General features: G+C 43.9%; 1 protein-coding gene across 1 annotated transcript in view; it reads left to right on the plus strand.

Moving 5' to 3' along the window:
• The window catches only part of LOC148041880 (uncharacterized), a 110,106-nt gene that overhangs the window by 29,075 nt on the left and 58,578 nt on the right, over positions 1-22,453 (plus strand). Inside the window, exons 10-15 of the mRNA XM_087683721.1 lie at positions 8,740-8,858; positions 8,945-9,048; positions 9,144-9,221; positions 9,365-9,443; positions 9,538-9,709; positions 9,939-10,009. Coding sequence (XP_087539847.1) covers positions 8,740-8,858; positions 8,945-9,048; positions 9,144-9,221; positions 9,365-9,443; positions 9,538-9,709; positions 9,939-10,009 — 623 coding nt within the window. The remainder of the gene's footprint in view (positions 1-8,739; positions 8,859-8,944; positions 9,049-9,143; positions 9,222-9,364; positions 9,444-9,537; positions 9,710-9,938; positions 10,010-22,453) is intronic.

Consider the following 22,453-nt stretch of genomic DNA (forward strand, 5'->3'; position numbering starts at 1 on the left):
GTTGCACAAGCGCTGTTGGGTATTTGACTCATGCCTCACTTGCCCCTACGCTCATATGGGAATGTCGGTGATCAGTAGGACACTGGGGCACTTTTTACTCTCAGTAGGAGAGGTTTTTCCCCCCAGACTTATAGTCTTATTTTCGTATGTGCTTATGTGCTTATGTTATACACTTATGGGCACTTACCGTGTTCGGGTGTGAACACCCCCTACAACCCTAAGGTTTAAGGGTTGTACTTTGTACTTTCATCCCACACTCTTTCAGACTATTCTATTGGGTGTTGTGCTTCACTCTGTCTCTCTCACTCTCACACAATCTACTGCACTCTCAGCTGCACCTCGATCCTCTCACCTTTCCTCTCACATTTGGTATCAGAGCTCAGCTCTGAGCTAAGCCACCTGTCTGTAGTCTGCAGCCCCCGACTGTATCTTCTGCCCCAGCCGCCAGCTCCCATCGCTAGGTCTGCAGTCGCCACCAGTCCTGGGCGCCGCCTCATCTGCCTGCGCGCGCCACTTGTACCTGTGCGCACCACTTGTACCAGCGCGCCTTGTACCTGCGTGCTAACATTGCTCCTACAGACGCCGCCAGTCCAGGCCCCGCCTCCTCTGCCCAGCATGCCTCCTGCAGGCGCCGCCAGTTGCAGCTGCCGCCTCCTCATGCACCGCCAGTACCTACGCGCGCCCTGTTCCTGTGCGCAGACATTGCCTTGGGATCCGTGCCCGTCGTCAGTCAGTTGCAATCATTCTGCAGAGGTAACATTTTGCATTTTTTATTTCAAACACAGGAGTTCGTGCAGCAGTAGGATCAATTTTCTGCATTGGGACACGTGCTTGTGTCTATGATAGAGACACATTAAATGCACATTTTGGGGTATTTGTAACAAAAATTTTGGCAGAAATTTTGACATTATAGTGTTGCTGAGCATTGTTTGCACCTTGGGAAGCGTGCATTAAAGACAGTTCTTGACAGAGTACACCCTTGCACATTAATTGCAGAAGTGTGCTTGCTGCAATTTCTGGAAATTTGCAGATTTCCAGCCCTTGCTGCTTTGACATTGCTCATTTGTCTTTGGAAATTTGTCATCATGGCAAATCAGGGAGGTGATGTATTTACCTATGTATCCAAGGAAGACAGATTGGATGGAAACAATTATTCGCTATGGTCATTCATGATGAAGAATGTATTAGTGGCTAAGAATTTATGGGATTATGTCAGTGGAGAGGAAACTAGACTGGGAGTTGTAGCTCCCGTTACTCCTCCTCCTCAAGGGGCACGTGGACAATGGGGACCTCAGTCCGCTCCACCTCAGCCGCTTCCTCCAAGAACTGCAGCTCAAAAAGCTTAGGATACACGAGATGCACAGGCTTTGTCGCTAATTGCTTTGGCAGTTCAGCGGTCCATCATCCCTCACATTCGTTCCGCATCTTCTTCACGAGATGCATGGCTGACTTTGGAGCATATGTTTGCAGGAAAGAATGAGACTCGAATCTCTTTCTTGAAGAAAGAGTTAGAGACTTTGAAGATGAATGAGGGTGATTCTATGCAGGATCACTTGAATAAGATTTAGGACTTGTGGAAGCAGCTCATGAATGTAGATGAGTACTTTTCAGATGCACAGTTGATATCCACCACCTTGAATTCCTTACCTCCTTCGTACTTGTCTTTTCATACTGCCTTGAACCTCACCATGAGGATTGCTGAGCACCCACTCACTTTTATTCAGCTGGTTAGTTTGCTTCTAGAGGAGGAGCAAACAAGGAAAAATAGTGGTGTGGATGCTATAGTCTCTGAGCAGGCTTTTGTGGCAAGACAGAAAGGCAAAAACAGCAAGGTGAAAAATGCTCCACAGAGTTTTGGTACTTTTGGCACATCACAGAATCAGACACAAGGGGGGACGCAAGCTAAAAAGGGAAAATGTCATTATTGTAAGAAACCAGGCCACTATATCACTGAGTGCAGGAAGCGCATTGCCAAAGAGAAGAAGGAGTCAGGAATGTCTGTTTCTACTACTCCTTCCACTGCTAGTGAGTCCGCGTCCTTTGTTGTAGACAGGGACTATTGTTTTTACACTTGCAGTTATGACATCTCTTGGGCTGATAGAGCACTTAGCTCTACAGAGGATGCTGACACTTGGTTCTTTGACAATGGTGCTTCTAGGCATATTACATCTCGCAGAGATTTGTTATCGGTCACTCATGGAGATGGCCAGATGTATGCTGAAGGCAAAGAGCTTGCCTCATAGTTTTTGGATGGAAGCAGTCATGTGTGCTTGCCATATTTTGAACAGATGCCCTACCAAAGCCTTCAAGACCATCACATCTTTTGAGGCTTGGAACAGCCGTAAACCTTCTGTTGGCCACTTCCATACCTTTGGGTGTCTTGCCTATGCCCATATTCCACAGGTACTTAGAAAAAAGTTGGACAACAAGGCTGTTAAGTGCATTTTTATGGGATATTGCAGTGAGAGCAATGGCTACAGACTCTATGATCCCATTACAAAGAAGGTTTTTGTCAGCAGGGATGTTGTTTTTGATGAATAATCAGAATTATCCTTGGCTGGTTTGGACACATATCAGGCTGCCTGTGATGTTTTTAAAGGGCTGGTGCCCATTACTTTTGGTGATTCAGCTGGAGCTTCAGAAAATGAACCTAATGTTCAGTCAGCTGCTCCTATAGAAAGTGCAGAAATTCAGTCATTGGCTGATCGGAATATTCAGCATAATGCTGAAACTGAAGTTCAGCAAGAGCTTGCACACAGTCAGGAAGCTAGGCAGTTACCTAGACGGTATTTGCAAGCTATGCAAGATAGTCCTTTGGATGCACCCATGGCTGGTCGTACTAGAAGGCAAACTCGTTTGCATGATTCAGCACATACCATGGAGTTTGTTATGGCAGCAAGCACTTTTGTTAATAAAGAGCCTGAATGTTTTGAGGATGCCAACATAGTGTGCATTGGATGGCAGCAATGCAAGCTGAATTAGATTCTATCACTAAGAATCAAACTTGGAATTTGGTGTCTTTGCCATTTGGGAAGAAAGCCATTGGAACGAAATGGGTCTACAAACTGAAAAGGAAAGCAGATGGATCCATTGATAAATACAAGGCACGGCTTGTAGCTAAAGGCTATGCACAAAAAAAGGGCATTGACTATGAGGAGACATTTGCTCCTACTTCCCGTATGATGACCATCAGGTCTATGATTGCTTTGGCTGCACATTATGGTTGGACAGTGCATCAACTGGATATTAAGACTGCATTTTTACATGGGGAACTTCAAGAGGAAGTTTATGTACAGCAGCCCATTGGTTTTGCAGCTGAAGGCTCAGAACATTTGGTATGCAAGCTCAAAAAGGCACTATATGGTTTGAAACAAGCTCCTAGAGCTTGGTATGCAAAAATAGATGCTTTCTTGCTTGGTCAGGGGTTTCTAAACAACTCATCTGAGTCTACCCTTTACGTATGTAAAGAAGGGGGATCTATGCTGATTATATGTCTTTATGTTGATGACCTTTTGCTCACTAGAACACATGCTGATCAGATTTCAGCATTCAAACAAAATTTGCAGCAAACTTTTGACATGTCTGACTTGGGAATTTTGCATTACTACTTGGGCATCCAGTTCATACATGATGCTCGAGGTATTGGGCTATCACAGTCAAGGTATATTGGGCAGCTTCTTGAGAAGTTTGGCTTACAAGATTGCAAGCCAGTTTGTACCCCCATGGAACCTGGACTGAAACTGTCATTACATGATGATAGTGATTTGTTTGATATACATACATATGCTCCTGTAGTTGGATGTCTTATCTACCTATGCAACACTAGGCCGGATATACAGTTTGCAGTTTCAGCTTTGAGCAGGTATATGCATCAGCCACGTATGCCACATTGGCAAGTTGTCAAGGGTGTTTTTCGTTACTTGCAGGGTGCTCGCTCTCTTGGGTTGCTTTATGCCAAGGGGGGACCACTGCAGTTACATGCTTACAGTGATTTTGATTGGGCTGGTGATTATGATACACGTCACTCCACTAGTGGCAATTGTTTCTTTCTTGGCTCTTCTTGCATTTCTTGGCTTAGCAAGAAACAATCCACTGTTGCCACATCGTCATGTGAAGCTGAATACAAGGCAGCTTTCACTACCATAGTTGAATGCGTATGGCTTAGACGCTTGCTAGCTGATCTGGATGTATTTGTTACGGAGCCTACTCCTTTGTTCACTGACAGTCAGAGTGCCATTGCAGTGGCACGGAACCCAGTGTTTCATTCCCGCACGAAACACATTGAGATCCATTATCACTTTGTCAGAGAGAGGCTACATGCAGGTGATATCAGCCTTGTCTATTGTCCTACCACCAGTAATGTGGCAGACATCTTCACCAAAGCTCTTTCTCGTGACAAATTTGAAGCATTTCGCGATGCTTTAAATTTGATATCCTTTGGTGGCGGATGATCCTTGTACTCTTGATCACTCTTCACTCTAGGGGGGTTTGTTGGGTATTTGACTCACGCCTCACTTACGGCTATGCTCATATGGGAGTGTCGGTGATTAGTAGGACACTGGGGCACTTTTTACTCTCAGTAGGAGAGGTTTTTTCCCCTAGATTTATAGTCTTATTTTCGTATGTGCTTCTGTGCTTATGTTACACACTTATGGGCACTTACCGTGTTCGGGTGTGAACACCCCCTACAACCCTAAAGTTTAAGGGTTGTACTTTGTATTTTCATCCCATACTCTTTCAGACTATTCTATTGGGTGTCGTGCTTCACTCTGTCTCTCTCACTCTCACACTGTCTACTGCACTCTCAGCTGCACCTCGATCCTCTCACCTCCCCTCTCACAAGCGCCCTAGTACAAAGATGATAAAATCATGCAATGCATAGGAGAAGGTACAACCGGGTGATGAAATCATGCAATGCATAGGAGAAGGTACAACCGGGTGGGGGGTTGGGAGAGAAAGGCTAATATTGAAGACACGTGCCGAAACTTATAGAATACCAAGAGGGGTAGGAATCCTCTCTCAAGTGATGTCTATGTTGAAGAAGGAAAAGGAGCCTGATGATGTCGGTCTTCATGTGGTGCCAAGAACCATGTGGAGGAAGATAATAAAGTATCCCTATTGGAAGAGCAAGGATAGAAGTCACCGCCATGAGAGCATTAAGAGAGATGCTGCACAATCTGCTATGGGAGGGAAAGTCTCCATGCTGATAGAAGAGCAAAATTCTAAGTAGATGGAACCATGAAAGAAATGACGTGTAACTCGTCTCTAGATCAAGAAGGATTGGTGCAAATGTGCATGTAAGCTCGACATTGAAATACAAAATCCTACAAAAGAGATCATAATTTGCAAGCATAGAAAAAAAAACTAAAAATAAAGGAAAGCAAAGCTAGGTGCTATGCAATGAGTATGTAAGTATGCAATGGAAATCTAAAAAGGAAAAGGTAGGGTCTAATTCTCACCCATCTGATTCTTGGAATCGGACAAGACAGGGTGGTCCGATTGGTGATGTGGCAGGGTCCAATTTTAATAGTCCAATTTTCAAAATCAAACTTGCAAGACCTTTGGTCCGAGCGTCCGATTCCGCAAATTGTACGTCCAATTCCGCGGAATCGTACGTCCAATTCTGGGAATTGGACATTGGTAAGCCTATCCGATTCTGCCAGCCAAAGCACATGTTTAATCAAAATCCACAAGCTCGAGCTACGATCGCTGGCAAGACTTTCTAGAAATCAACTACGAGTGTAGGGCAAGGGCCTCATATACCTAAATCTTGCAAAAAACTCCGACACACTCCAATCAATCCGATGTAAGCTCGTGGCCCTCAAGCTCGCTCTCTCTCTCTCTCTCTCTCTCTCTCTCTTTTCGTAATGGATGTTATATTTACAAAGTACTAAACAACAAAAGAGTTACAAAAATTCATGGCAAAGACGCAGAGGAAATTGCCATATGCCAGGGAAGTAAGCCCTCCCGAGGGAGTAAGTAAGAGTGCCGAATGAGATCTATCTGCCAATGCAAGAGACCTTTAAGCCTAGCAATATGTCCTTGAACATTACAGGCTGAATCAAAAAGAAAAACATTCCGAATGGTCCAATTGTGCCAACAGCCCCAGTATCTAAGAAAGTGAAACAAGATCTTCATATGCAACTGTGCCGGTGTGGGGTATTTGGGCCGCACAAAAACCCAATCAAAAGGCCTTAGCGAGAAACCAACCACTGCTCGCCAAACTGCTGACAAGAGTGACCAGATTTTCTTACCGAGAGGGCAAGAAATAAATCGATGACGGGCCGATTCCACACTGGTGGTGCAAAAGAAACAATTGTCATTGGAGATTCGACGCTTGGAAAGGTCTGAAGCAAGAGGAAGACCACCAATCATCACCCTCCAAAGAAAGGCCTTGCATTTGAAAGATGTCTTGTTCAACCAGCCCTCCATCACAGTTATCTTCCACCATGACTAAGATTTACGCAATCCCCATACAGTATTAGCTTTAGTAACCAGCCATTGATGATCTTTAATCAGAAGATGATACACCTGGTTAGCTAAGGTATTTTCCAAATTCAGCCGGCCTGCAAGGTCCCAGCCCTGCCAGGGACGATCTGAAGCAAGGGGAGGAAAGGGTTGTCTGCTCTGGAGCACCATCAAAAGCTGTCCCCATAAATCACGGTATCTGCGAGGGATCCTGAAAAGCCTCCTAGCTGTACGAAACGATATCAACACATTGCGATTGGCAAGGGTGGCGTCTGCAAGCCCAAATGTGCCATGCGGTTAAATTTTGGTCTGAGCTCATGTTTTCCTTCCTAAGAAAGTAATCGCAAGGCTGCCAACAATTCCAGTTGAAAAGAGTTAGTAGCTAAGCAGTCCTCCATTGGATGCCACTGAGCCTTCTGGAGAACCAATTTCCAAGAACATACCAAATGAGCAAGCAGGGATGATGAAGGACTAGAGAACCGAGAGTTTGCATTAAGAATCTCTCTCTCTCTCTCTCTCTCTCTCTCAAAGCTAAGATTGAAAATGAGGCTTTCCCTTGTCTCTCAGGGTCTTAAACCCTTGTTGGGCACAACCTTAATCTTCCTAATCACTCCTCTTACGATTCCAACACATCTAAGCACTCATTTTTTCCATTTTTTTCCCTATTTAGGCTTGTTTTACAACAGCAAACCCTAAGCTTTTCACTCCGACTTCTGGATCCTAACCTATTTTAAATGCAACAAAAATCAAAAGCAAAGTACTAAAATGATTTCTCCCACTCAACTAATCATCAAAAACCAAAATTACTTACTTGTGTCACGAATTAAAAACCCAAAATCTCCTATCTAACTCAAGCTCCGATTCGAGGATGAAACCCTTACTTCGATGCTTGATTTAAGGCGCGCAAGCGCTCAAGCTTAAATCCGTTGGTCTTAGCAACGGAACCAAAATGTAATGGGAGCTCACGCTCAACCGCCAAGACCCTCGGACCGCTTATTCCTTCAAGCATTTCAAGCGAGCACCCATGGCTATCTCTCACCTAGCCAATGTGCCTTCGATCCTACTAGCGTGTAGTGAGCTTACCTTGATGCCCAAACCAGTTGCCTCCTTCCTAAAGCACTCCGGTAGCTCCACGATTCGTGATGCAAGCTCAAGCCTCCTCAAGCCTCCTCCTTCAAGCTCCATCCTCCATAGCCACGCACGAGACGAGAGAAGAGAAGAGAAGAGAAGAAGAAGAGAGGAGATAATAGAGAGCTTCACCTCCAAGATCCCTCACCCTCACACACTCACTCCCTCACTCACTCACACTCCCTCCCTCAAGTACTCACAAACAAGAGAAGAGAAGAGAAGAAGAGAAGAAGATGAGTCCACTTTTGCCACACACCAAAGAATGAGCTCTTCATTGACTTATTAACTTTATATACAAAACCCTGAAACCCTTTTGGGCGGTCATCCCCTTACTCCCTTTTTTACATGGCCGGCCGTGGCCTAGGCCCTCTTTCCCATTGTCTTATCTTCCTAACTTCCTTTTTACCGCCCATCTACCTTTACAATTTTCACAAAAGAGAGGTTGGTTTCACATTGCACCTTCTAGGACCACCTTTACACCTCAATATACGTGATGGTGGCCACACACTTTCTAAAATTTGGGCCAATCAACTGCCCCTTAGGGTCAGACTTTTCCTGTAAAGATGTATTTTTGGTGTTGTTCCTTCAGGTTCTATATTTTCCACTAGGATTGCTCTTACTACTTTCCCTAGATGTGGTACTTTACATGAGACCTCTCCACATTTTTTGGCACAGTGCATGTTCATAGGAGCTTATTCAGCAGGTGCCTTCTTCTCTTAGACTCCATTTTTCTTCTTTTGGATTTGGCATGTTTTTCCATTTCTTTGGATCTTTCTTGGTGAGATTGAACCTTATGCGACTTTCTTGTCATGAGTGCAGTTTTAGACACTGGATGATATGGAAACTGCATAACCTAGCTACCTTTGAGTCTACTGTATTTGATAGCTACACTTAGTTCGTACAATGTTTGCATCAATCTCTTTCTGACAAGCTGTCACTAAGGATTGGATAGGCCTCAATATTGCCTTTTTCATGAGTACTTTTGAACTTTTTAGGCTACTCTAACCTGGAGTGTTCAGCTACTTTGTACATTGATTGTTTATGCATGTGCGATGTCTGGTGCAAGATCAAGCAATTTATTTGTTCTAATTTCCATAACTTATGCTTATATGCTCTATTCTTTTTCTTTTAAAAAAATATCAGCTGGGAAACCAAGTGATCCACTTCAGCTTACACAGCAGGCAGGAATTCAAATATCTTGTTGCGCTTTCAATGCAGATGGCAGTATTTTCGTGACTGGTAGTTCAGATAGGTTTGCACGGGTGAAGTCTTTGCTCGCTACTCGCTCTGTTTGATGTGACAAGTTAATCAGGCTTCATAATGTAATAACTATGCTGCTTTTTAACAGGTCTGGGATGCTCGCAAGTGGAATGATGAAATCACAGGAAAGCCCAACCATGAGCTTGATGTTTTGAAAGGTCATGAAAATGCTGTGAATTATGTACAGTTCAGGTACACATTCTCAGTCTGCAGCTTGTTTCATAATGATGTGGATTCTGGCAGTCTGGAACTAATGTGCAGAGATTTTTTGTTGGTGTGGGTAAAAGTGGCTGTGCAGGTCCTGTGAAACCTTTTAGTGGTGAGAGTGTTAAAGACGAGCGCATGACAAAATTCAAGAATTCCTGGTTTGTTTCCCTGAAGGATGCTCGTTTGTGTCCTCAAGAACTCTATACATGTGTTTCTGGCCCTGTTTTAACTAAATTCACCCACAAGGGTGCATTCCCTTGTCTTTCAAACACAATATCTGGTTTTCTTGTTCTTGTACTAGGTCTGCACGAGACAGTATTGTAACTTGTTCTCGAGATGGTAGTGCCATTATCTGGATTCCTAAATTGCGCAGGAAAGATGTAAGCACTCTGTACTTTTTTTTTTTTGCCTTTGGTTAAGCAGGGTGAACGTCATCTTTACAGGGCATCATATGCAACATTTCAATGTCTGTAGGCCAGATATGGCTGCTGGACTAAGGCGTATCATTTACGTGTCCCACCTCCACCTATGCCACCTCAACCTCCTAGAGGTGGTGGACCACGCCAGAGGTTGCTTCCTACTCCACGTGGCGTGAACATGATTGTCTGGAGCTTGGATAACCGGTTTGTTCTTGCAGCAATAATGGGTAAGCAATCACCTTGTGAAACTTCTACATCACATGGTTTTATGTAATTTAAATCACCCTACTTTGGCACGCCCAAAAAAAAAAAAAAAGCACTTGTTCTCAAGCCTACAATCAGGGTATATTGTTTTTGTAATCATTGCTTTCAGTGCTGAACATGATGTCTGGAAAATCTTTGGTATCAGCTTGTGAGAGCATGCTGGCCATTTTTCTGTGTTTGACAATATTGCAGATTGCAGGATTTGTGTTTGGAATGCAATTGATGGCAGCTTAGTTCATTCTCTCAATGGCCACACAAAATCGGTTTGTATAGATTCCCTCTTTTCTTATGTTGGTTGCATGCACATGCACACATGTGCGCGCACGTGCACACACACACACACACACACACAGAGTGGTAATGGTCCATAGAAATTGACTAGAAAGTAATGGCTGCTTTGGGTTTTGGAATATACATGACTGATGTTGTAAATTTTGCCAATTAGTTAGTATTTTGTACTATCAATACTTAATGAACGGTTGCCTAAAGAGATTACTTGTTCTTGTTCTTTGAGACAACCTTGTGCTCAAAAAGAGAGAGAGAGAGAGAGAGAGAGAGAGAGTTTGTTCTTGTTCTATGTTGGTTGCATGCACATGCACACATGTGCGTGCGCGTGCACACACACACACACACACACACACACACACACACACACACACACACACATACACACAGAGTGGTAATGGTCCATAGAAATTGACTAGAAAGTAATGGCTGCTTTGGGTTTTGGAATATACATGACTGATGTAAATTTTGCCAATTAGTTAGTATTTTGTACTATCAATACTTAATGAACGGTTGCCTAAAGAGATTACTTGTTCTTGTTCTTTGAAACAACCTTGTGCTCAAAGAGAGAGAGAGAGAGAGAGAGAGAGAGAGAGAGAGAGAGAGAGAGAGAATGGAGCTGGAGGGAGAGAGATGGAGCGCGATGGCGGGGAGACAGACGGCGACCCTTCTGCTGCTGCGAACTGCCTCGCCGGTTGCTGCGTATTGACCTACTGGCCCGTCCCCTGTTCGGCCCGTCGTGCCCTGTCCGTGACCTACCTGTGGACGCCCTGTTCCTGAGCCGCCGACGTTGCTGCTTCCTACCGCCGGACGTCGACCTGAGCCGCCGCGTTGTTGCTTCCTACTGCCGGACGTCGACCTGCTCGCGGGCGCCTACCTGTGGATGGTTGCAAGTCGCTGCGGACGCCCGTGCCTGCACGTTCTGCCTCGTTCCTGCTTCGTTTCCTGCCTTCCCGTCTTCTGCCTTGGCCATTCGTCGTCTGCCCAGATCGGAACCCTGCTGTGCGATCGTGCCTTACTGCTCTGCGTCTTGCCTGACGTCTCCCCTTAGCCTTGTGCATAGGTCGTTCTACCCTGCCGTTGTCTGTCCTCTCGACCCGTGCTGCCTCCCTGCGTGCGACCTTCCGTCTCTGTTCTGCACGCGAGAGAGAGAGAGAGAGAGAGAGAGAGAGAGAGAGAGAGAGAGAGAGAGAGAGAGAGAGTGAGTGATGCCAGAAGACAGCAGTATGGCTGGCCTGGATATGGATTTTCTCGACCGGATGGTGGCAGCCCTTGGCCCTGATTCCGATACCGAGGAGCCGAAGGATATGGTGCCCTGCACGGAGGAGATGCCTCCGGGCTCTGAACTGCCGCCTTCGGGCAAACGTTCCAAGCATACCCCTGACGAGCCAATGGGTCCTCAGGACCGTTCCTATGCGCAGGTTGCCTCTGATCCTGTGGATTCGCAGGAGATAGATTGGGAGCATTTGCTGGACTTCGCCAATACTCTGCTTGGCGACTATGTCCAGCACAACAATGAAACTTTTTCGGATGCGGGAATTGATGATGTGCTGGAAGCCACGGTGGACCCGAAATCAGTCTTGCGGTCCTTCTCAGTCTTTTATGACCGTGCAGTCATACTTTTCTTCACTGGCAGAATCCCTGTGCTTTCACATATTCGCCAGTGGATGCATCATTTATTGCAAGGGGAATGTGTTGAGGAGATCTTCCTTGGACCTCGCGGCTTTTATGAGGTACTGTTGAAATCAGAAACCCATCGCGCTGAACTCCTGTCCAAGCTGCCATTATTCTTTGATCACCGCTTGGTCCATGTTGTACCATGGCGCCCAATGGCCGATTTCCAGCGTTTGCTTCAACGCGAATGCTCGGTATGGGTGGAAGTGGAAAATTGTCCGGCAGTTTATTGGCCATTGTTGAAGGATGCGATGGCCGTTGTGGGCACAGTGCTGGTGCCCCCAAGCCATAGGGCTATGAATTGCAACCGTCTATGCATGTTATGGGACACAGCCAGGAAAAGGCCTGCTTGGCTTCGCCTCAATTGTTCTGGCATGCATCCCTTGCATTTTCGCTTGAAATGGGGCAATTTTGCAGGCCACTGCTTTTCATGTGGTAAATTGGGGCATTTCATGGCCGAATGCCCTGAACGGCAACCGTCTTCCGAGGATGCACAGGTTGTGCTGCCGAAGGATGACATGATCCTTGATGCCCCGACATAGGAGGCCCTTCAGCCGCCAAATGTCGTGGATAAAGGCAAGCAACAGGCCCTGGGTTTGGACTCTCGCAGCACTGATTGGATTGAGGCCCGTCCAAAAAAAGGTAAAAAGTTGGATGCAGGCATGGCCGATCCTGGGCCTACTACTTCACAGGATTCCGTGCGCACGTATATGCGTAGGAAAGAAATGTTCACCTCACAGCAGGCTGCGCGTACTATCGCCTCGTCTGCCCCCCGTAATCAGTCTACAAGGAAAGCCTATACAGACGGCCCCAAGGGCCCACCTGCTAAGCTGGCGTTTGATACAAAAGGTAATGTGATTACACCCTGGGATCGGCGTTATCCCCGCCCTGCTCCCAAGGCAGTGGATTTTCCTTCTACCTCTAAAGCAGGTCGCCAGAATTCGTATGCAGTATTGGCTGATTTTCTGGATGAGGGTGTCCTAGATGCTCTTGCGGAAAAGGTGAAATCGAGGCAACAACCGCCTCGTTCTTGACTCCCTTTTTTGGAAGATATATGAAGATAGCCACCTGGAATGTGCGAGGCATTTGCTCTCGCCATAAGCAACATGCCATGTGGACTGTCTTGCATGAGAATAAGTGGGATGTATTGTGTGCAGTTGAGCACAAAAGTCACGCTGAAGCAGGCAAAATTGTGGATTGTCATGGATTCCGTCTGTTTTATGCAGGGACACATGCTACGCACTATTCGGGCGTGCTGATGATTGTCCATGAAAAATACCAGCCTGTTCTTGTAGAAAATGATGTGTAGGGCCGCTTTCTGGTAATCGAAGTCTTATTTGAAGGAGAAATTTTATGGTTGCTGGGCCTCTATGCTCCAAACGATCCTGCCTCCCGACGGGATCTTTGGTCGACTTTGCAGGACTCCATGTCACTTGGCCCAAGGGGATTTTTGATGGGAGATTTCAATATGTGTGTTGACTCTTCTCAGCCCACTTCGGGGCATTCGGTAATGGATACGCCGGAAAGCCGGGTGTGGAATTCCTTTGCTTTGCGCGTGCTTAAGCAAGATCTTTGGTCGTGGCTTCACCTTTCTTTTTCAGGCTTTATTTTTCATTCCGCACAATATGCCACTACTTGGTCGCGGTTGGACCGAATGTATATCATGCAAGGGGATGATTTTCTTCCCGAAATGTTGGAAATGAAGGTCTTGCAGCAATATGCGTTGTCGGACCATTTCCCCCTACAGTTTGAGATGCGGGCACACTCTATTGCACCTTTTACGCAGTTGCTGGATAGGCTCCCTTTACGTTTCAACTCCTCTTATTTGACGCATCCAATTTTTCAGGGCTATATGCAGCAATTGATTGAGAGATTCTTATTGGACTTCGCCTCTGCCGGCTTGGCAGCATTTGCGCGGCTGCTTTCTAATGTGCAGCGGGTTGCTCGGCAGTATGGGATTCATCATGCCTCTCTTTGTCGGCGACGTCGACATGCAGCACAGGACTTACTGGCTTTGGTCCGTTCCTTGCTCGTGGATTCCCCAGATGATGATTTTCTGCTGTCACTGGAAAGGCGTTTGGCCCATCTTATTCAAGTTTTTCAGTTGAAATCTTATCAGCAGGCCAAGCTGCATAACTTGACTGACACATTGCAAGATAGTGCCTGCCAGTCTCATAAGTTCTTTCGCGCCTTGCATGCTTCTCCGGCTCGCGAAAATATGACCAGGCTCCAGGATTCGGAAGGTCGCATGGTCACTGATCCGCAGACCATTGTCACCATGTGCAGAAATTATTTTATGGAACTTCTTGGCTCTTTTCCCTCGCCTTCTAGCCAGGTTACGCATGCCCGCTCGGCCTTCTATCATCTGGTCCGTCAGCAGGTTCCACTTGACATGCAAGCCACTTTGGAGGCGGATATTTGCGAGGAGGAGGTTATGGATGTTTTGTTGCACCTGCCTAAGGATAAAAGTCCTGGTTGGGATGGTATCACTAATGAATTCTTTGAGCACTCGGCCGCGCAGTTGGTGAAGCCATTGGCGGTCATGTGTCAGCAGGTTTGGGAAACAGGGGTCATGCCTTCCTCATGGAAAGAAGGCGTTATCAAACTGATTCCCAAGGTCCCTTCGCCATCAAAGCTGCAACACTGGAGACCAATTTCTTTGATGGGCTCGATGTACAAAATCTTCTCCAAAGTGCTGGCGAATCGGCTTCACAAGCATCTTCCAGCTATTGTGCATCCCCCCCAATATGGTTTCATCAAGGGCCGCAACATTCTCCATAATATCTTGAATGTGCAAATGGCTATTGACTATGCGCGGCATTCCAGTCAGGAAGTGGTCTTGATTCAACTGGACTTGGAAAAGGCCTTTGACTATGTGGATTGGTCTTTCATTGCAGATCTCATGTCTGCTATGGGCTTTGGTACACGGATGTCCCGATTGATCTACACCATTAGTGCTGCGGCTTCTTCAAGAGTTATGCTCAATGGTGGGGTTACAGAGCCATTTGTCCTTGCTCGCTCGGTCCGACAGGGTTGCCCTTTGAGTCCTCTCTTCTTTGCCCTGGCAACTCACCCGGTCCTTTCAATGTTATCCTCAATGGCGGCTTCGGCTCAGCTGGCCGGATTGTCTCTTCCTTTGGGGCAGCATTTCATTAGCCAATCTCTGGCTGATGATACTTTTATGATTTTGCGGGCAGACAGGGACAACATTCGAAAGCCATTAGATGTTTGGACGCTCTTTGGTCAGGCCTCTGGTCTTCGCATCAATGCCTTTAAGTCAGCCATTCTCAGTTGCATGGAGCCTGATTTACAGTCATTAGGCTTGCAGGGTCAGGTGGTTTCCCGTGGATCCATTGTCAGGCATCTTGGCTACCCGTTGGGAGTGTATGTACGGCCAAAGGACCTACTGGAGTGGATTTCACAAAAACTGGCGACGAAGTTTATGTATTGGAAGTCGCAAGCGTGGCCATTCCATGTGCACCTCAAAGTGGCTCAGACCATTATGCTACCCATGCTAACGTATTTCCTGCCATTGGTGCCATGGACGCCTACTACTTTGAAGGCTCTTACTCATCCTGTTCGTTTCATGCTATGGAAGAAGGACTCCCTGCAGTCAGGCATTTCATGGATTTCATGGCCGCATACATGTACCCCTAAACGCATGGGTGGTGGTGCTATTTTGGATGCAGAAACTCATATGGTGGCTCTTCATTGGTCTCTTTTTCGTGCCATGTGTGTGGATCATCACCCGTGGACCATCATAGCCCGTTATTTTCTTGAGGACAGCGGGCTACGACATGGTAACACACAGCTTCGGGCCTCCTGGTGGCATGTCCTTAATTCTAACTCTCGCTTTTCCAGTCCATCTTCCTCTTTGTTACTGCACTTGGTCGGCTCTTGGAAAGTGGTGCTCCAAAAGGCCCGTTGGCATCCAATAGGGGACCGCGTGCAGTCTAACTCCTTTCAGCTGGAATTGTTGGCAGTTTCTAGATTACTTTCGTGGGAAGACAAACATCAGCTCAGACTGAGATTTAACCGCATGGCCCGTTTAGGTCTGACGTCGATTGCGGATGCTACCCTTGCCACTCGCAATGTCCTCGCATCGTTTCGGACTGCTCGGAGACTTTTCAGGATCCCGCGCGGATACCGTGGTTTATGGGACAAGCTTTTATTGGAGCTTCACGGTCGGCAACCCTTTCCTGCCCTGGCTGTGGATCGTCCTTGGCAGGACTGGGACCTTGCAGGCAGGTTGAGTCTGGAAAAGGCCTCTACTAATCAGGTGTATCATCTTCTCATTCGAGATCACCACTGGCTGGGTGTGAAAGCTAATACTGTTTGGGGATTGCGGAAATCGCGGACATGGTGGCAGGCAACGTTGATGGAGGGTTGGCTGAATAAGGCACCTTTCAAATGCAAGGTCTTCCTTTGGCGGGTAATGATTGGTGGTCTTCCTCTTGCCTCAGCCCTTTCCAAGCGTCGAATCTCGAATGGCAATTGTTTCTTTTGTACCACTACCGTGGAATCGGCCAGACATCGTTTTCTTTCTTGCCCGCTTGCCAAGAATATCTGGTTTCTCTTGTCGCAAATCTGGCAAGCGGTGGTGGGGTCCTCACTAACTCCTTTCGATTGGGTTTTTGTGCGCCCAAACTACCCCACGCCGCCACAATTACATATGAAGATCTTATTTCCCTTTTTCAGATACTGGGGATGTTGGCACATTTGGACCACGCGCAATGCTTTTCTTTTTGATTCGGCCTCTAATGTACCGAGACATATTGCCAGGCTTAAAGGGCTCTTGCATTGGCAGCTAGATCTCATTCGACACTCCGACTTGCTCCCTCGGGAGGATTTGCATCCTTGGCACATGGCAATAGCCTCTGGGTCGTTGCCATGATTGGTGTAACCTTTGTAGTACATTAGTACGGGGATTTCCCACACGTTGGACTAGGGCCCTCGTGTCTCTTGTAATCATGTCATCATGTAATCTTGTACATTTTTCGTAATTAATACAATTACCTTTTACGAAAAAGAGAGAGAGAGAGAGAGAGAGAGAGTTATATTAACGTCTACAAAAGGCCAAATTGGCTTATGAGACCAACATGTTACATAAAAAAAGTCATGGAATTTTTCCGAAGTCCCAAAATAAACAACAAACAATACATAGCTGATGAGTACAAAATGATGTCTACGCCACATACAATGTGGAATTGCTTAGGAGGTACTTTCATCCCAAGATATCTCTCATGGGTCTATCTAACATAGAGAAGCTGAAGTGGTGGGATATGAGAGAGAGAGAGAGAGAGAGAGAGAGAGAGAGAGAGAGAGAGAGAGAGCTTGTAGGGCATTTGAGTCTTGACTCTTCTTTAGTTAATAGATTTATCATCTCATGATTAGAGATCACTCATGTTTGACCACCAAAGCCAATGGGCCTAAGGGATTGCACAAATCGAAAGATTGGTGGAAGTTGATAGTGATGGAGGGATGGATCGACAAGATGCTATTCAAATGTAAGGGTTTCGTTTGGAGAATGTGGGTTGGTGGTCTTTCCCTTGCATCGACGCTTCATCATAGGGATATTTCCAATGGGAATTATTTCTTCTGTACCACTATGGTTGAGTTTTCCCATCATAGATTCATCTTGTATCCTTTTTCTTAGAAGGTTTGGGTCCTCCTTTTTGACATTTGGCATGTTGTGGTAGGGACTAGGATGCATTCTTTTGATTGTGTCTTTGGCAAGGCTAAATATCATGGTCTGGTGCGACCTCATATGAAGATTTTGTTTCACTTTCTTAGATTCTAGGGTGGTTGGCATATTTGGGTCACTTACAATGCATTCATTTTTTATGCTGCCTTAGGCATCCACTGTCATGGTGACAAGCTTAAGGGACTTCTTTAGTGGCAACTTGATCTTATTTAGCATGCTAATATCTTGACCAGAGATGATTTGGTTTCTTGGCGTTAGGTGGTCTCTTCAGTGAGGACGGTGCCGTGACTTTTGTACTTCTTTTGTGATTGATATACATACTCTTTATGAAGAAGAAGAAGAAGAAGAAGAAGAAGAAGAAGAAGAAGAAGAAAGCATATACACATCTGCAAAGGCCATGAAGAGCCATGAGACCTAAGTTTGCAATATGTTTGCAGATAACAACTCATCATGAAGTACATAGTATATGAGTGTAAAAAGTTTCAAATAAATCTAATCTAGTGAGATCTAGATATAAAAAGTAAATCAAAGTCTGATTGACTATGACTAAGAGAAACTCCTATATTGAAGGTGGAGATGAGACTAAAGGAAATTGGATCTAGTCTAGCTTTAGTCTTAGGAGAAGCCGCCATCTATAGGTATTTGTAAGTAGTACCTTGTGTTAGGCCACTACTCTAATATAGAGTAGATTCAACATGGGGTGATGTTGGTGCTGCTCTATCTCCTCCATGCTCAAGTATTTGAGTGGATGTCTGTTGTGCTGAATGATGATGCGGTGAACTCGCCATGGTGGTGGTTTTGGGGGGGGGGTTTGGGACTTGCTTGTTATAGAGTAGTGGCTTGTTGTACAGTAATTGCTAATAAGGTGATTGGTTCAGAGCTACTAGTGAGGGGAAGAAGGGTGTTGTGAAGATATGCTAGGGTTTGCACTGAGAAAACATAGAAAGTATAGCTATGATTGAAACACACAGACTTAGACAGTGATGTGCAAAACTCAAACCCTAGATATAAAATGCAAAAATATAAACACAAAAGAAAGAGAACTTGGAAGTGAATGAATCAATGCTATAAATGAATGAGAGAATGTACAAAATGCTTAAGAATAGAGCTGTCCGATAGTTGGTGGCTCTCGTGGGAGCAGGCTGAGGGAGATTCGATGTGTATTGTCCATCGGAGATAGATCCGGGGTGTAGCAACCATTGGTTGGAGCAAAGGTTGATGAAGAAAACTGCTGAAAACACAAAAACGATGTGATGTAGATAATGGAAGTTGATCACCAGCAATAGCCAAAATTTTAGGAGTCCCCAAATTTAGCTTTTGGAGTGCTTCATTATATAGGTTCACCGGTTCATGGTTTGTTTCTTCGATCATGAGCATCTAGTTTCACTTTTTGAAACGACTAGGCTTCTAGTTAATATGACTATCAGATTGTAAAAGTCTAAGTCATCTGAGCTTTCTGATCAATTTGATTGCTCGCCTTAATTTCTCTTGGGCATCTCATTAATAATGACCCAAGTATAATTATAGGGTGTTTTAGCCATTGGCTACCCTTAGATAGAAAGATGAACATTTAATTATATTTTGAAACACTTAAATAATACAAATTGTCTTTGAAAGTATATGAGGATCAAATTAATTTGGACTTATTGAGCCAATATATCTTGGTAATAATTGATATACAAAAGGTTTGTTACATCTCTCTCTCTTGAAATTTGTCTTGTTCTCAAGACATTGCTTGTAGTATTTTCAATCTTATAGCTTCTTCATAAGTTGCAAGTATTTCTAGATAGTCTCTAAATTACTCTTCTAGCATCCATTTAGAATCTAAATGAGAGTAATTTTTAAATTTGAAAATGATTTTTTTAAAAATGTTTATTTCTTGTTTCTTGATCATATGAAAAACTATTTGCTCTGGTTGAAGTATCGGTATGAAATATCTCCTTGGTTTTGAGAATAAGTAATAAGAGTGGTTTTCTATATATGATCTCAAATGGTGCTTTACTTGTAGAAGTATGAATTGTGTTGTTAGAGGTATATTCTACCAAAGATAAATACTTTTTCCATTATTGGTTGATTTCATGGCAATAGCACTTTAGCATATCGAATATTGTAAGATTGGCTATCTCACTTTAACTATCTGTTTGAGGGTGATAAGAAGAAAAAATGTAACCTTTGTACCAAAATTCTCAAAAAGAGCTTGCTAAAAGAGACTAGTGGTTCATGGATCTCTATTACCCACAATGGATTATAGTAACCCATGATACTTAAAGATTTGTTGAATAAATATTCTAGCTATATGTTGAGACTTGATTGTCTTCTTGATTGGATTGAAATGAGCCTGTTTGCTAAATTTGTCAATAATGCCATTTGTTGATTTTAGCAAGCCAAAAATAAAATTCATAGCAATGCTCTTCTAAGGTTGGCTCGGAATTGGTAATGGTTGCAAAAGCCTAGCATACTTTTGGCGATCAAACTTAATCTTTTGGCATACAATACATTCTTTGATAAATTGTTCAATGTCTCGTCGAAGACTTGGGCCAAAAGAAATACATTTCAAGTGCCTTGGTTGTGGCTAAAATACCATGATGAGCCATGTAAGGAGCCGCTTGACATTTTTTCATAACTTTAGGCCAGAAATCTTTAGTAACGCATAACTTATTCTCCATCAAAAGAAATCCATCTTTGATAACATAGGAGTTTATCCTTTTTCCAAGTTGTAAACTCTCCTAGATGATTTTAAAATCTTCATTAGAAGCATACATGTCCCTCATACTAGTAGAATCTGTATGATGAATTATAGACACCGTATGAATTTGAGGTCTTCTTGATAGGGCATCAACTACCTTGTTTTGCTTCCTAAGAATATGCAATATTTGAAAGTTAAAGTGAACTAAATAATTGGCCCATTGAATATGCTTTTCAGAATTCTTTGGTTGGTTGAGAAATGTCTTAAACTGTCATGGTCCGTCTTGATGAGAAATTCTCCACCTAAAAGATAGTCTCTCCAATCTTTTAATGCTTGAATGATGGCCATTAACTCCTTTTCATAGATAGTAGTATTTCTTTCGGCATTTTGCAATCTTCTATGCTTGCATAAGTAACTGCATGCCCTTCGTGGTTTAAGACTGTACCAATGCAATCTCCTGAAGGATCACATTCCACAAAGAAAGGTTTCGACAAATTAAGTATAATCAAAATAGGTTCTTTGTTGATATAGAACTTTAGAGCTTGAAAAGGTTCTCTAGTTTGGTCCATCGGAATGCCACTACTTTCTTGGTTAAATCATGCAATGGTCCAGCAACCAGTGCAAACTAGAATCTCTTGTAATAAGAGCATAATCCCAGAAATTTTGAACTTCATGAATACCAGTCAATTCTAGCCATTCTATAATAGCCTTGAATTTTTCTGGATCCATTCGAATCCCTTCTTCGGATACAATATGACCGAAGTAGTGAATCTCTTCTAAGAAAAATTTCACTCTTTTTGCCATTCATTTACATAAAGTTTGTGTTTACGGAGTTCTTAAAACACTATTTTCAAGTGTTGCTTGTGCTCTTCTTCATCTTTTGAATAAACCAAAATATCATCAAAGAAAGGATTTGTAAACTTCCGATGTGTACTAAAGATTCTTTTCATTATTCTATTAAAGGTTGCAAGAGTATTGATGAGACCAAATGGTAGCACAAGAAACTCATACAAACCAAAAGTTATTCTAAATGCTGTTTTATGAATATCTTGAGGAGTAATCCTTATCTTGTGGTAGCCACTCTTCAAGTCAATCCAGCCAAATACTTTGGATTCATCAAATCTATCTAAGGTATCATAAATTCTAAAAATAGGAAACCCATTCTGAATTGTAATTTTGTTGAGAGTCTTGTAGTCCACACATATGCACCAAGATCCATCTTTCTTCTGTACCAAGAGGATTGGAGAGCAAAAATGTGAGGAACTAGGTCCTATTAGACCCTTCTCCAAGAGCTCATTCACTTGCTTTATGATCTTCTCTTGTTGTGTTGGACTCACATGATAGGGTGGCCTATTTGGAGGTCAACTCCCAGGAATGGGATCAATGTGATGATAGGGTGGCCTATTTGGAGGTCAACTCCCAGGAATGGGATCAATGTGATGATCTTCTGGTCTCTGTGGTGGTAACACATTAGGTAAAGTATTTGCAAAACAATCTTTATACTCCTTTAAGAAACTCATTCGGTTCTCGCTCATATCTAAGATGGACTCTTCAATTCCAGACTCTTTGTTAGAATCTTTGACAAAAATCAAGTACGAGGAAATAGACTTTTTCATTGCTTTACAAATTTGTACATGGGATAAGATGGAAATAGAGTTTCCTTCCACTCCCACATCAAAAGATACATTTTTACCCTTAAAAGGGAATCTAAACTTATTTTGATTCCAATCAATGGCTGGATCTATTCTTCTATGCCAAGGTATTTCTAATATAACATCACATTGACCAAGATTCTCCATGACAAAACTCTCATGATCTAAATAATCTCCTATCGCAATTTGTAGTTTTCCAAGAATGAAAGTAACTTCAAATTTCATACTTTGAAAAGCAGCACCTAACATTTCTATTGTTTCAAACCTCTCGTTTGATAGATGTAGAGCTTCAATAATTTGAGGATGGATATAATGATATTGTTGGGTATCTCACACGCCTTACTTACGCCTACGCTCATATGGGAGTGTGCGGGTGATCACTAGGACACTGGGGCACTTTTTACTCTCGGTAGGAGAGGTTTTTTCCCCCAGATTATGTGTACTATTTTGTATGTGCTTGTGGTGCACACTTACGGGCACTTACTGTGTTCGGGTGTGAACAGCCCCTTATAACTCTAAGGTATAAGGGTTATCATTTGTACTTTCAGCTAATACTCTATTCAGTACTATTGCATTGGGTATCGTGCTCAACTCTGTCTCTCACTCTCACACTGTCTACTGCACTTCAGCTGCACCTCGATCCTCTCCCATCTGACATTTGGTATCAGAGCTCAGCTTCTGCAGCACACGCCAGTCCTGCTCCAGC

This window comes from Lygodium microphyllum, chromosome 1 (assembly GCF_053477565.2).
Source record: "Lygodium microphyllum isolate KBCC chromosome 1, Lygodium_microphyllum_v1.1.10, whole genome shotgun sequence".
Classification (NCBI taxonomy): Eukaryota; Viridiplantae; Streptophyta; class Polypodiopsida; order Schizaeales; family Lygodiaceae; genus Lygodium; species Lygodium microphyllum.